This window comes from Vitis riparia, chromosome 4, assembly GCF_004353265.1.
Source record: "Vitis riparia cultivar Riparia Gloire de Montpellier isolate 1030 chromosome 4, EGFV_Vit.rip_1.0, whole genome shotgun sequence".
Taxonomy (NCBI): Eukaryota; Viridiplantae; Streptophyta; class Magnoliopsida; order Vitales; family Vitaceae; genus Vitis; species Vitis riparia.
The window spans coordinates 20,944,468-20,960,056 of NC_048434.1; the positions used below are offsets into that span (position 1 = coordinate 20,944,468).

Consider the following 15,589-nt stretch of genomic DNA (forward strand, 5'->3'; position numbering starts at 1 on the left):
TTACAGTAGGATAATAGGTAGGAGGATTTGATAATAATATGCTTGTTCTAATGTTTATTACAAGTCCGAACTGCACCATAATGGAATTTTGGTCTATAATGGCACCATCCTACCAAACTGGGGAGGAAGGTTTGAATCACAGAAAAGTAAGGACATGGGCTCCACCCGATAGCAAACAAGAGATATCCTTCTCTAGTTCAATCATCACTGTCAGATGTTTTCTTTTTCCTTAACCAAATGAGCGTTTTTTGCAACGTTCACCTTCCTGCCGCCAAAATAACACTTGCGGATAACAATTAATCCCTACCAGACAGGAACCAGAGAATAGAGCCTAACTCAAAAGAATATCTTAATTGCTCGCTACCATAGGACTATTAGAGCTTCGGAAAGGGTCATGGGTGGACGACAAGGCCTCTAATTGACACCCTTCCAGAAGAAGTATGCAACAGGTGGATGATGATCCTAGAAAGGACAATCTATGAACATTTCATAAAAATCGTATTTGACTGAGTCCCCAGTTTGTGACTCAAAGCTGATACCATAATCTTGGGAAGGCAGGTCTGTATAATACCAATCATAATCATGTCTAATACTTGTATTTCTTCCACATTTCTCACCTCTAACAGAGGGAAAAAGATAAACAAATAGCCACACCAATTCTACTGGTACAGTATTCACAAGCTAGGATTCAGACAATAGCTTCCACAAGGAGATGGCTGGTTGATTTCCTACTAGAAGGCCCGTGCTGTTGAGTTTAAGAATTTTCAATTATGTTTGGTTCCCAATAAAATGTAAAGGAAGGAAAATAGAGAATAAAAAAAGTCAAGAAAAATATAAAATAAAAAATAAAATTAAAACTAATAAATTATTTTTATATGTTACTTCAAATTTATTTAACTTATTTTAGTTTTTTTATATAAATACTAAATAATTTTAAAAAAAAAAAACAATTTTCTAATTAATTTTATTATATATAATTTTTAAAATCATTTTCCTTAACAGTTTTTTTCTTTCCTTGATATTTTTTGGGAACCATATATAACCTTCACATCTAATATTCCTATTCTTCCATGGCAGCTGAAAAGAGTGCCTTCCTCATCCAAAATTCAAACAGAACATGGGGACAGGATACAAGAATGAAAAATGCTTTCCAGAAGTAAATAACATCTCAGAAGGTAGAGAAACTGATGTTTTAAGAAAGATTGGTACCATTTACTGACATAAAACTCAGTGTCAATACAGATTTCTACACCATCTTATTCTTGTCAAATAACCTCAACAAATGAGGATTTACTTCTTCACACGAACAAAAAATTTAAAATATATATAATGATGAAAATAATCATTAATTTCCAAAGCAATATATGTGTGATAATGGAATTAATAGAACCCTAAGCACAATGTGTTTCCCTTTGACAAAATAACGATAATCCAAATTGCATTGGACTAGGTTGCTACTTCCTACACTAGGAAATAGCAGCCATCTAATGTCACTTGGTGAGGGAAGAGTCAAAAGGACAAAATACAATTTTGAACCTCAGTCCAAAAGAAACAAAGAAAGAAAAATGTTACCTTGTCTGCTGCTGTTACATGATAGAGGTACCTCTGTGGGATAAAATTCAGCAAGTCACACCTTAATGGACTCATACTTCTCAGCCAGTGCACCACCTTTCTGTTTCTGGAACTGGATGTACCTTAGCGTGCTGGCAAAGAATGCATCTGCAGCAGGATCCTGTGACATAGTGTCACTTTGAATCTCAGTTGTAATTAATTCAATCAGGCTCTGGATTGCAGCAATAGTGATTTGTGGGTTCCCCTTCTCAAAGAAATAGAGGTACCTGAAAGTACAAGTTTCTCAATCTTTTGTAATTAAAAGGCGAAACCTGCAGTAACTAAAAAAAGAGGAACTTCAGTTAGATTAGGTGTGCAACTATTTACTTGTTCAAAATTTCAACAAAGAGCGTGGCAGATCCACTGCTTCCCCGTGTCACATTTGCCATTTGTTGAGCAGCATTTGCAATTCTTAAAGCACGCTTCAGGCAGAGCAGGACCCTGGAGAAACAAAAAAGAACAAATTCAAGATAAATCTCAGCAGTAGCACATTTCCCTCTTCTTTCCCAGTTGCACAAAATTCTTTTAATAGGGGCAGAAATCAGCACTTCATAGCATGCATCCCTCATCTGAGGACACCATGTATCAGGGCTCAAATCTAGGACCTCCCATTCCTGAGCAGGAGCATCTGCCAGTTGACCTGTCCATGGGGGCAAATTGAAACCCTCTACCTCCCTTGGTCAAAAGCACCCTCATGACATGCAGGGATGATGAAGCAGCATGAACAAGGAAGAAGATGTTATGCTTTATTTTTTATGATTTATTTATTTATTTTGATAAGCAAATAGTAGAAATATATTAAAAAGCGCCCAAAGACGACGCATCAAAGTACATGGGACATATACAAATAGCACCTAAAAGCGCATCCAACAAAAGAGAACACAAGATGTTATGCTTTGTAAATGTCAAGGATATAGTAATGCACCTCTCTCCATCTCTGATGCTATCTTGATCGTCAACCCAGAAGAGATGTGAGCATGCATAAACGGCTCTGCACTGATCAGGCTTCTTTAACAGCTTTGCAGAATACTGCTCAAAATAAAAGCTTCAAATCAGGGTTTCAGCAGAGACAGGCTGAACTGGTTTTATAAAGAGATGCAATTCTACTAATATTACCCCTGTGGCCTTGTGTGTTAAGGTATCCCTGTTCTCAACACCAAAGACATGCATCCTCTGAAGAGTCCCTACTATTAGGTGTAGAGCAGTCACCTGTGCTTTGGAATCCTAGTACAATATGCATATGAAAGAGAATAAACAAGCATATATATGTTTCTGAAGCATGCTTACAAAAAACCCTATAAACCAGGATTAGTTCCCAAGAATAAAAAATAAGAGCAGGAACCAGAAAATGCTTGTCAGAAATCAAGTACCGCAATTTCTTCTTCATACAATATGTAAGCTTGGGTGAAAAATTCATAAGCAACAGGTTCCAAATCACAATCATTTGCAGCCTGTATATTACAAAATCAAAAAGAAGATGCTGGTTAGAGCTAACATAGCTTTGTTACATGGTCCTCCAATGATTTTTAACACAAAACATACTCATGTACCTCTGCGCATTGCAGGTACAACCGCAGTGCCAGTTCAGATGCTGGAACAGCTGACAAAGCCTCAATGGTCTGGAAAAGAAAGAAAAAAACAGATAAATCACCAAATATAGTAAGGAAGATGAATGCATAGATACAAACTGCAGAATAAAGTAGTGGAGACACAGAGCTGCAAGGAAAATTAAGGAAAAGCTGACCAACACATCCCCACACCCTTCCCCAATTCTCACAAATAGAAAGTAGAAACAAAGAAAAAACAAAATTATAAACAAATTCAGGCAATATTAATCCATTTCAAAGCTCATCTAAGACATTTTAGATGCCAGTGCAGCAAGAGAAACTCATAACAAGCTAATAACATCAAATAAAATATGAACTGATACCAAGATCAAGTTTTGAGGCATCAACACAATGGGAAAAGGGCCACATATGCAATTGGTTGCAAATGTTTATTACCCGCCTGTGTTTATTACATTAATTTGTCTATATACTTCTTAGAGAAGACCTTCAGTAGATTACCTGATTTAAAAGCTGGAAAATTTTCTTTGGTGAAGCCGATGCCTCTTCTCCAACAACATTTTCATCCTGACCTTGCAGTTTCCTGATCAACTGCACATTACAGACCAGAGCACAAACAATGTGCCTGAGTGCCCATAAAAATGTGAAATGACTCAAAATGGCAATCCTTATGAGTCATGACATTTTATTGAACAGGTTTTAGTTTATCAATATTATATGACTGTTGCTTATCAAAAAGCTTTGGAAAAAATATGAGCAATCCTATGATAGTGAGAGTCTGCAAATGGTGTCATAAACAAACATACATCAAGGAGCATGCTTCAAAAACCATCTATTTCCCCAACTACCTGAGGTAGAATTTCTGAATCTACATGCACCTATTAGCTATTGTAGCACATCTAAAAGGGTAAGAAGATTGAAAAAAAATGCACCAACTAATTCATTTATTTTCCTTTAAGCACTTTTGAAACATGAAATTATCCTATGAAGAATTTATCAAATTCAAGGACAGGGCTATTTTTATTTTTTATTTTTTAAATCTTTTTCATTTTTCCATATTAAAATGTCTAAAATCTGGAATTCAAAAAACTATTGTAAATAGTAATTTGAGGAAGTACATCTAGCAAGTATGGGTTTGAAGCCTTGGACAAGCGGGATAATAACCATGCTTGGAACCATAAATTCAGTTGTGTATAACTGCCTTTTATACTATTTCAAAACAATTTTTACTCCGTATTTCAATAAGTAAACTCTATTTGTTTAAAACCTTATAGTGCTTCATTGATCAAAAACAATTCATACCACATTTATGGATGATCTTGCATCCTTTTTATCTTTGATAGGTAAATTTTTGTCCCCATTAGGACTTCAACCTAGAAGCTCCCACAAACCCACCTCAACCCTTTACCACTTGAGCTAGGTGTTAAGGGCAATGATCTTGCGTCTTATGAATAATTATAATACTAGATTGGCAGTTTTTGATACTTCTAATCATGTTTTGTTTAGTGAATTGTAAATTATTCATTCAACATATTTTAAATATTCTTACCACAAAGTCCTTGGGGCCTAGCTCAAGTGGTAGAGGGTTGAGGTGGGTTTGCGGGAGGTTCCAAGTTCAAGTCCCAATGAGGACAAAAAGAAAAGAAAAAAAATTACCTATCAAAAAATATTCTTACCACAAGCCCATGTACTGATATAACATAGACATGCTAACCCCCCACACCAACACCAAACCCATACCTATGCATATGCACAGAGTTCAAATGGACAGCTATAGTCCATATTTGTTTGGCTTTATTTTCAATGTTCTATTGTGTATCCATAACACATATCTCAAGTACATATCCTGAATTTAACTCGCCATTATGCAGGCTAGTACATATAATCACACCATGCTTGTTTCAGGAGCTTTAATGATAGTTATCACATCTAGAAAAATATGTCAGCATCATAAAAAGCAGTGAAAACAGAACCAAACCTTAAGAGAAGAAAAAACAAGGGGGGGAATGGTATAGGGTAGACGTTGTGGTCCTCCAGTCAGGAAATGCTTCCTCACAGCACATATGATCTGAAAATCACAACATAAATAATGGCTAACAACTTTGAAAAAGGTGCTGAAGTTCATAAACGGTGTAATCAACTAAAAAAACATAAAGTGAAACCAATATGAAGGTGAGCATTGCTTCAGAGTTAGATGGAAAACTTTCCACCCACACACAAACCATACATACATACATGGGTATATACCCACCAGAAAAAGGAACACTAGAAACTGAGCTAAAGAAGAGAAATCACATTTCAATAGTGAAAAGTGACGACAGAAACATATTAGAAAGCAATAAAAGACTTTCAGATTGAACATCTAATCGATAAATAAGTGGAATTAATAAAGAGATGAGTGTTTGGAAAGCATGATTCTGAAGCTGCTAAGCCACTTTAACACTGTTTTCATGGAAGACTATGGAAGCCGCACAAAAACATCACATTTAGGTAAACTTATTCAAATCCAGTATAAACTGCAGTCCATCCAAATGAAAATCTTGTTTGAATAAAAAAAAATGAAGGATTTGGTAGTTAACCCTGTTATAAATAAAAAACAAATTGAAGTAGCCACAAGGGTCTCAACAACCCAAGTTTGACATCCACAAGAGAAGCCACCAACAGAATGCATGAGAAAACTCACAAGAGTCACTACTATAAAAGATCCACAGATGCAAAAGAATAATGTAAAAAACAAAAACCTTGATACATATAGAGCACGTAACATGCATGAAAATCTTAACAAATCAATTACCTGTAACATCTCATCTGGATCATCACTATACAGCATCTGGATAAGACGTGCAACAGAATTCTGCTCTTCTTTGAAATCCTCATCATCAAGCTGAAGGTAAAAAATGATTAAAAAAATTGAAGTTTCAGAAGCATTTCCATAAAAATACTACCATGTTATGAAGGATCAGTTGTAAGTAACAAATTGAATAAAAAAAGAAAAAGAAAATAAGCAATGAAATTGCTAGAAATAAGACAGTTACAAGGAATAAACATGTATTGGGAGAAAAGCAATAAGCATTTAAAGAAGTGTCTTTATTATCACCAAGTAAATAAAGATGGCTAAAAGATAACTTGCAACAACCTCATCATGAAGATCCCCATCCAAATCCTTGATAAGCCCTTTTATTAATTCAAACAATGCCTCAACCTACATAGAACAAGTAGTGGCACATGATTAGGGAGGACACTGAAAAGAACAGAACAAACATCAATAGAAGAAACATACCTTTTCAGCAGTAGCAATACACGTTTTGTTTTTCATAATGCTTTGAATTATAACGATTGCCATCACTTTATTTGTTCTGTTGTCAAGATATTCCATGACACGGGGATAATTTGAAAGCTTCAGGACAGTCACAATATCATTATATTTCTCCAATGGAGCACTTAGTAGTGCAACAATCTGTTTTGTTGATTTGCTATCTTCAAGTTTTCCAGCACTGGAGAGTTTCGTAACACATGCTCCCTGAAGAAAAAAGGAGAAGACCAATTATTCCAGCATTGAACTTCATCCATAAAAATATGAAGTTTATTAAACAACTCCTATGGTTTTATGAACAGAACTTATGTAAAGCATGTATATGAAATTTAATAATAGTGCCAGACCTTATCAAAAGAGTATCATTTTTTTCTTTCTTTAATTTTATAAATCAAGAGAAGGATATATCCTTTTTCTTGGCATAGAACAAAGCATACAATAGTTTTTTCTCACTAAGGAATAAGCCATCAAGATTTTATTTCACTCATAGTTTTAAAAGGCGCAAAAGTCTCCTATAGCTTAGGCACAAGGCGTGCGTCTGAGTGAAGTGAAATGCAACCTAGGATGCATATCAATTTTATAAAATATGATTCAAAATCTAATCCAATCAATAAAAAATTTAAAATTCCAAACAATTAAAAAAAGCGTTCAATAAAAAGGTAATGAAATTATATAAATTTCAATATAAAATTAGAAATTTCAAGAATAAAAGTGTTCAAAAAAAGAAGAGTAAAGTCGACAAGGTGCACCTCTTCAATAAAGCGCATGTCTTGGCAAGCGAGGCACTATAACTAAACAGTGGTTGTGCCTTAAGCCTAGGCGCACTTTTTTTTTTTGATAGATAAACGCACATAAATATATTAAAAATGGGCAAGAAAGGCAACCCAGAGTATACAGGGAGTATACAAACAACACCTACAAAAAACCGGAAACAAAAAAGACAAACCCTTACCAGCCCTCAACAAGAACCCAACCAGTCCACAAAATTAAACAAAGAAAAGGGGCCTTCAACTATGGAAGAATTAGCCCAAAGTAAGAGATTACAAATGAAGGAATTTTTCAACCTTTGAAGAGATAGGACCTCATTATCAAAAACTATCCTATTTCATTCCTTCCATACCATCCAAAATAAGCAAAGAGGAGCTGCCCGCCAAACCTTACTATGCTTCTTATCCTTAAAGGGAGCATGTCAACCTAAAAGAGTGTCTCTAACCGATAACGGGAGGACCCAATTAACACCAAATAGGGAGAACAAGAGGTCCCACAAAACCTTCGCCTTAGAACAGTGAATAAGGATGTGATTCATCGTCTCTTCTTCATCACAACACAAGGAGCACCTGTTAGCTAAATTCCAGCCCCTCCTCTTTAGTTGGTCTTGAGTGAGCACCTTCCCCCAAGAAGCTTCCCAAGCAAAGAAGCCCACCTTGGAAGGAACAAACACACTTAAAGCACACCTTTTAAATCTATGATTCCACTCCAAGTCCCAAAAATAGTTTTAACTCAATCACAAGCTTGTGTTCCAATCACTTTCATGCCTAAACATGGGGGAATCACAGGCTACACCATAAATTTAGTGGCACACTATATATTTGAAGTATTAGCCTCATGCATTACCGATGGGCACATGACTGAGACCCTTTTTTCTTTTTAACATTTAATTTGTTTCATCAAGTGCATTTTGACTGTCCATCCCTTGGTTTGAAAGTCTTGAATCCAACCTCATTTTGTGTATGGATTCCTCAGAGGTGTTGACCCCAAATCAAACTTATCTAGCTGATTCCCCAGGTATAGCTAAGTGGCGTTAAAGAAATAATGTAATACATACATAAGAAGGCATACAATGGAGAAAATAATTATGGTACAAATAGAAAATGCAAAGTCGAGGGTACCACATATGCTTAGGTGATGATATCCTTAATCTTGGTTTTCAAATAAAAAAATCAAAACTGGAACCTAGCCCGCAAAAGTAGAAAGGAGTTTATAAATGAAACATACCAGAACTTGATCCACATAATCAAGCCGATCAGGGTGCACATGCAGAGTAAAAGTGAGAAGAGATGAATATAGAGTTACAGCTCCAAAAATAGGCATGTCAACCTGTGCTTCGATGACCTGAATGAACAGATTAAGTATTACATTTTCTCCTACTTTAGTCCATTTATATACCTAATTGCACAAACGTGTAAAGAAGAAATAGACATAAAGGGAAGAACACAACAAAATGCAAGCCAAGATATTAAGCTTTGGGATAAAAACGCAGATTGACTCCATCCCATACATCAGATGTTAGTGAAAAAGCAACACAAAGTTTTCTATATTAGTGTTTCTCCTGTCAGAGAATATCAGCACCCAAGTTTTGTAGCAGAAGAAATTGATGACATTTATTGCCTATATCTATCATTGCTTCTTTGTCTTATGGGAATAGGGGGTCTAAAAGTTGTACACAAGCATATAACCAAACTCAAATTGCTATCACATCTATAAAAGTTTTAATCAGATTTAACTTTAGCCACTCAAGGTGGAATTCATTTGTGAAAGTTAAAACCAAAAGGAAAAAAATAAATAAACAAATACAGTACAAACTCTCTTTTCCTTTTATTTTTTTACTTTTTTAATATCAACGCATGGCAAAAGGCACATCGAAGCATACAAGCATATAAAAAAGGCACCCAGTACAAACTCTCTCAACACATGGCAAAAGGGCGCATTGAAGTATACAAGCACATTTTTTTTATAGGTATCAAAGTATACAAGCATATAAAAAAGGCATCCAGTAGAAACTCTCTTTTATAATCAACAGCACTCAATTGCATTTCAATCTTTGGATTCTTCAATGAAACTAAGCAAAATTTACCTTCCATATGGCATTACTCAGCTTGGCAAAAGCTTCCACTTGCAAAAATTCAGGTAACACCTGCAATACGAAATCATCAGTAACTATATTTGGAAGCCAAGATCAAGAAAATAGCATAAGAGTAGCTCACTTCTGCACTTGAAGCAGCATAATTTGAAAGCCTTTCCATCAATTGTGATAACACAGTCTTGATGTCAACTGATGGCTGATATATGCAAACACGGAAAGGAAAGGAAACTGTCAATGTACTAAAATTTGCTATATTTATGAACATGAAAAAGGAAAATATCATGGAAAAATAAATTTGACAATAAATGATTTCAAAATGTTTCTAAAATTCAAAACAAGGGACTGGAATACGTCTTTCTTTCCAACCAATTGCTATATCTCCATCAATGAAGTGAAAGTCTATGTTTTAGGTCTTGACTGGTGCTGAAGTGTGAGTAGAAGGCATAAGGGGGGGGAGAGAGAGAGAGAGAGAAGGATCATGTGCTAATATATAAACAATAATACGATTACTCTTCCAGTGCAACATTCATCTCTTTCAGTGTTACTGTTAACCTACTGTTCCTCATGCATATCCTAATAGTTTAAACTTTTAGGAAAGTCAGTAGCTTAACATGGTACCTAAGCTACTTATCAAAAAAAAAAAAGAAAACATGGTACCTAAGCTATCATTAACTAGAAACCTCGAGTTCAAATCCCTCCTATTATTTATCCCTGCATTTATTTATTTGTAATCTGCTAAGTTGTCTCTCCAATCCTAGAATTGGATTCATGCCATGAGTTACCTAGTAAATTATGGTAAAATGGCTCCAAAAGCTAGTTTCTATTTGTCTATTTTTTTTCATTTCTCTACCTAACATGCACTGAATTTATTTTGATTAATCAGTTGGGGCGTTAGTTTTTCCTAACCTAATGATGAACCAGATGTAATAAGCTACAACAAAACCTTTAGTCAAACCCAGGAACTTCAGTCTTGAAAATTTTCAACATGTGCTAAGGAGTAACAATAAGCAAATGTATGGTCCTAAATCAACTGGAACAGAAAAACAGGATTTCCAACCCACAACAATTGGGATAAGGTCTTCCTGAGCATGGGGTCAATTGGTGGATAAATAACATGTGGCCAACTAGTATGGCAGTAGCCATGGACAATTTGCGGATGCAGCCTAGTCTTAGTGGTGATTATTATATGCAATCAACTGATTGGATTAGCCTTAAGGTACAGAAATTTCATCGATACAGAAGTTGGCAATCACATACTCCAACTGACAACAATTGTGAAAATGGGAATGGCACAAAAACTGCGAAACAAAAACAATAAGAACCGTATTACTCACCTGAAGCTGGGGGCAAGCCCCCAATAATGTCTCAAGAGTTTGCAAGTGGTACTCATCAGGAAAGACTTGAATTATGCAATCCATCAAATAAAATTGGGCAATCTCATCTTTACAATTGACAACCTATCAAAGACAAATGCCATGTAGGCTCCATTATGTTATAGTTGTCATGCAAAAGCCACACATCACGCCTTCAAAATGACAAATAAAAGAAGAAAACGAAAATGACCAAAAAAAATTGTTGAGAGACAACTAAATAGATCAGACCTGCTCCAAAACTCTGGGAAGGACTGTTTCTTTGTACATATCGAGATCAACACCCTCTAGCTGGCCAAGGACATGCAGGTTCTTCCCAACCTAATGAAAAGATCAGCGGCAAAAGAGTAGTCGGTTATCAGTGCACAGAATATGCACACAGTTCTATTGGAGTGACGTAACTAGTTTCAGGTTATTGGTATTACAAGATCACGAAGCTCGCTCCGTTCTTTTTCCCGTTTCTCCTTTTCCCGTGCAGGTCCCTGCAGACCAGAAAGGCCGATTGCAAGCCTCAACTCAGGATCAGCTAAGAGTATGAATGATTCACAAGAGCACTATAACACCTGCATGACCACAAATCATGCCCTCATGATTTATCTTTACCTTTAAGACATGCAAGCACTGTGGCATGATGCATGTCCAAACATGAGAGCAGGTAACAGTCCATAAATATTTCAACCAACCTGATGTTGCATCCGCACCCAAAGTTTGTTCATCTCTGTGAAGTTTTGGAGTAAAAACTCTACAGCATCCATGACAGTGTCAGCACCCCTGCACAAGTCAAGGAAGCCATACACAGCTCAATCAATACCAGTAGGCTAAGGAGAGAACAATCATACTTTTGAATTAATAACTCATTTTTTACTATTTCTCTCCCTTACATTTCAACATCATATGGATGCATACAACAGTCAACTGCTTATGATCCTGGTGGCTCAATAAAACCAAAAAATGGTCTTTAACATTCAAATTCTGACAAATAGGACAAAATCTGAGTGACCAGCATCTAGCAGCAGCTGACTCCTAACATTCTACCACATATCTTCTTTCCTCAAAACCTCCTATCTTCACTGGTCTCCAGAAACTGAGTTTTACTTTCAGCCACAAAAATGAACTCCCTACTATATAAAATCAAAATGCAACACAAATTCACCAATTGATTTTCTTACCCTTCATATTCAGAACCAATATCAGGTAGTTTATCCCTACTGACTTGAGAAAGGTAACTCCTTAGGAAGAGGCCACGTACAGGATGTTGGATGCCACGGCACATTTCCACAAGATCCTTAAGAACATCCTTAGCAGGAGCCTCCTTAGATTTGATGTACACAGATCCAACTGTACAGAGAAGATACCTGGGGAATAGAGAACACAGAATTCAAAATTAAGACATGGAAACATTACATGAAAAAAATAAAATTTATACAAACTGATATCTCTATAATGTACAATCCAAATTGCAAAGAAAAACATACAGCCAAAAAATGAAGCAAGAGATAAATATTTAAATAGCTTACATAGAGAAAAATAAAAAGCAGATAGATAGGCTGAAAAGGCAATAAATTGAACCACTTATTATGTGATTCAAAAAATTTAACTACCAATGTATCCTAACCACAGTAGAAAAGGCAGAAATATAATATGAAGAAACAATAATATAAAATAGTCTTTGGTGATCTTACTTTTACATATTTTATATTGCTGTTACATGGCACTAGCAGTGAATAAAAATTCTGGATCAAACATTATAACAAGTTAAAAGTAACCATGCATCAACATGTGCAGAACATCTAGATTGGTCAAGGGATCTATTAGAATAAGTTGATAAAGAAAGAACAGAAGATCCATGAGAAAATGCTCTAAAAAAAAAAGTACAAGGTAATAAATTACTACAGCAAATAAACCTTTGAAGAAAAAAAGTACAATTTCTAACTCTTCTGCACTAATAAGCCTTTCATCACCGTTTCCTATCAAAAAAATAAAATAAAATAAGCCTCTCATCACCACCAATAACACCAGTGTTACTGCCTTTCCCATGTAACTGGAACCAGCAGCACATATTCACCCTACCAGAACAGAAATCATATTTCCAATTTCAAGAAGTATTTTTTTCCATACTCCTTTTCAAAATTTGTTAATTTCTTTTATTTCTTCCAATATTCTTGCTCTTTTCGAACTTCCAACTTCACCCACAACTTCCTCTTCACTATAGCTCAACTTTCTCTTTTCCATTGTTAAAATCTAATCTCACTCTCAATGTGGATGTATCCACTTGTGCTCTGTGCTTCAATGAGACTATGGATTTGGCCATTACATGCATAGTTTTTCCCATGCTCCTTTACAAAATTTGTTAATTTCTTTTATTTGTTCCAAATTTCTTGCTCTTTTCGAACTTCCAACTTGACCCATAAATTCCTCCTCACTATAGCTCAACTTTCTTTTTTCTGTTGTTAAAATCTAATCCCACTCTCAATGTGGATGTATCCATTTGTACTGTGTGCTTCAATGAGACTAAGGATTTTTCCAAACTGCAATGTGGTTAAAGGGCCAGTGACACCATATGATGCCAATCATCATGCACTACCACATGCACACCCAACTCAAATATCTCCATTTACCTCGTGCTAAGACAAAAATCACACTCGGCATAGTTGCCTAACAGCACGGATACCCACATGATGCAGATGTCAACCTGAGGTGAATCCCGAAGGAGTACTGGGGTTTTTGCCTATCACCTGTGGCTGGAATGATATGCACAAGCAAGGTATTAACTTGTTCTCCATGAAGAAGAGAGGTTAAGGGTTACTTCCCTCAATGATAAATGCAACACACCAAGTATGTGCCACATCCTTTTTCCTCAGCAAACAATTGGATTTCAATTCATTGCCCTCAACATCCTTTTCCCACTTAAATCATTCTATAGACATTATTAGGTGCTTGTCCAAACTTCTCTCTGAAGCAAAGTTCACATACAGCAAATTAGCAGTATGTATGAGCATCTACCAGGCAAAGTTTAGCAAACAAATGCAGTTCAGACCTCAGCATTTTCTGCAAAATCTCAAAACAGGATCTAAGAAAGGTTCATCGGGAAGGGAAATGACAATTGAGTCCATAGTGCAGGTACATGGAATCCCAAAACAAAATAATATATGATAAGTCAGTAAACCAGAAAATGAAAGTCTGACTAAAAGAATGGCAACAGAAGAAGGTGTATTGTTCTTGATCAAGATGAACAAGAAACAGTATCAGAAACTAAAGACAACGTGTTTTACAACAGGTTCAAATCATAATGCGGGCTAAGCACAAAAGTGAAGCATTCACACTGACTTAGCCATTTCCATCAGATCCAAGGATGGGTGTTCGCCTGAAAATAAAAAAACTACAAAGATTCTGTTTTCCACGAGCTTCCTGGATACAAGCGAGGACCACGGATACAGTGTAAAAGTAGGTCAAAATCGGGGTTAAATCCCTTAGCCTCTCTACCCTCTCCATGGTAAATCATGGTCCATCCATCCAATTATGCCAAAACTAATATCAGAGTATTCCAAGTTACCCATTGAGCGGGAAATTTATCTAACAATCACACAAGAATCAAACAGTAAACAATCCATCTATCACCAATGGGGTGGCAAAATCAATTCATAACCAAGAAAATTAAAAGACACCCCATATACAATCAAAAATAAAAACAAGGGGTTGAACCCATCCCATTTCTCACTTACAGTCTAGGCAATATGTTGCCTGCATGTTGCACAAGTTCATAGAGATCGATAATAGAGCAACCGCGCCTTGCCTCTTCCTTGAAGAACATCTCCAGCTTCCTCAATTCATCAAATGCTCGCATGTCTTCAAAACCATACAGAAAAGGAAAATCTTGCCCTTATTCTTCAGATTTCAAATCTTAAAGTAAAAATAAATAAATAATTAAATCAAATTAAATTACATCTCGATCGACACAAAGGAGGATCGGATCGGTGAGGAGAAATTACATAGTTCGTAGTATTTATGAGGGGAGAGCCTCGAAGTACGAAGCTCGGAAAGCATCTGAGCCGAGTATTTGAGGGCGTCCCTCAGATTGTTCGAGTCCTGAGAAGTCAAAAAAAAAAGGGAAAAAATTAGGCTGCGTTTCTCAGAAAGGGAAAAAAGGAAAAAAGGAACGAATCTGGGGAACATTTTCCTCTATCTTCCGTCAAACCAAACATAGGTAGAGAAGGAGAGCGTGTTACCAGAGCGCGATGCATGTAAAAGGCGTTCTGTTGAAGGCCGGCGATCCCGGCGGCCAGCCATTTCTCTTCGTCTTCAGCTCTTTCTACCATCCTTCTCTCCGCTCTCCTCTTCCTCTCTGTAACTCTGCGGATTGTGGTTAGGATTTAGGAATGTTGCGTTTGACTTTACGCTTCTGCCAATGCCTTTCAGTCGTGCTCCTCGGATCGGTGTGATCCTCTGCTTCGCTGCCTACGCAGCTTCATATTCTCCTTTCGTTTGGACCGTTAGATCGTCTTCGGGCTTACACGATCGTCCTCCAGCGGACGAAAACGCACCCTTCTATACGTCTAAGTGGCAAAAAGACAAATCTACCCGTCCCGCCCACTTCCAAAGACAAATCCGGAGCCTCGACCCAATTTACGAATGGTACCCATTGTGCCAAAAATTAAAATAATTTCCAATCTTTAAAAAATGACCCTCATTTTTTTAAGATTTGTAAATAGTCTTTTCAAGATGTGGAATAAATATTAAAAGTAACCATGAATTTATGGTTAAATTGACCAATTTTAAAACAATCATATGCATCTTTGCAAGTTATTGTTCAAAATAATGACTTTCTATTTTTGTTAAATTAATTTTAAACTATCTTAAGTTTTATAAA

The 15,589-nt window shown here is 36.2% G+C and overlaps 1 protein-coding gene across 1 annotated transcript; it reads right to left on the reverse strand.

The window, feature by feature from the left end:
• Positions 1-1,305: 1,305 nt before the first annotated feature.
• LOC117912852 (vacuolar protein sorting-associated protein 35B-like) lies at positions 1,306-15,122 on the reverse strand. Its single transcript, XM_034827604.1, has 22 exons — positions 14,949-15,122; positions 14,712-14,808; positions 14,445-14,568; positions 11,892-12,077; positions 11,406-11,493; positions 11,148-11,204; positions 10,954-11,043; positions 10,687-10,809; positions 9,474-9,548; positions 9,344-9,403; positions 8,485-8,601; positions 6,457-6,696; positions 6,313-6,378; positions 5,971-6,060; positions 5,155-5,244; positions 3,678-3,767; positions 3,162-3,230; positions 2,982-3,062; positions 2,728-2,835; positions 2,537-2,640; positions 1,939-2,052; positions 1,306-1,838 (listed from the first exon to the last, which is right to left on the reverse strand). Exons 1-22 carry the CDS (start codon positions 15,036-15,038, stop codon positions 1,628-1,630), a joined length of 2,370 nt encoding a protein of 789 aa, XP_034683495.1. The 5' UTR covers positions 15,039-15,122; the 3' UTR covers positions 1,306-1,627.
• Between the last annotated feature and the right edge of the window lie 467 nt (positions 15,123-15,589).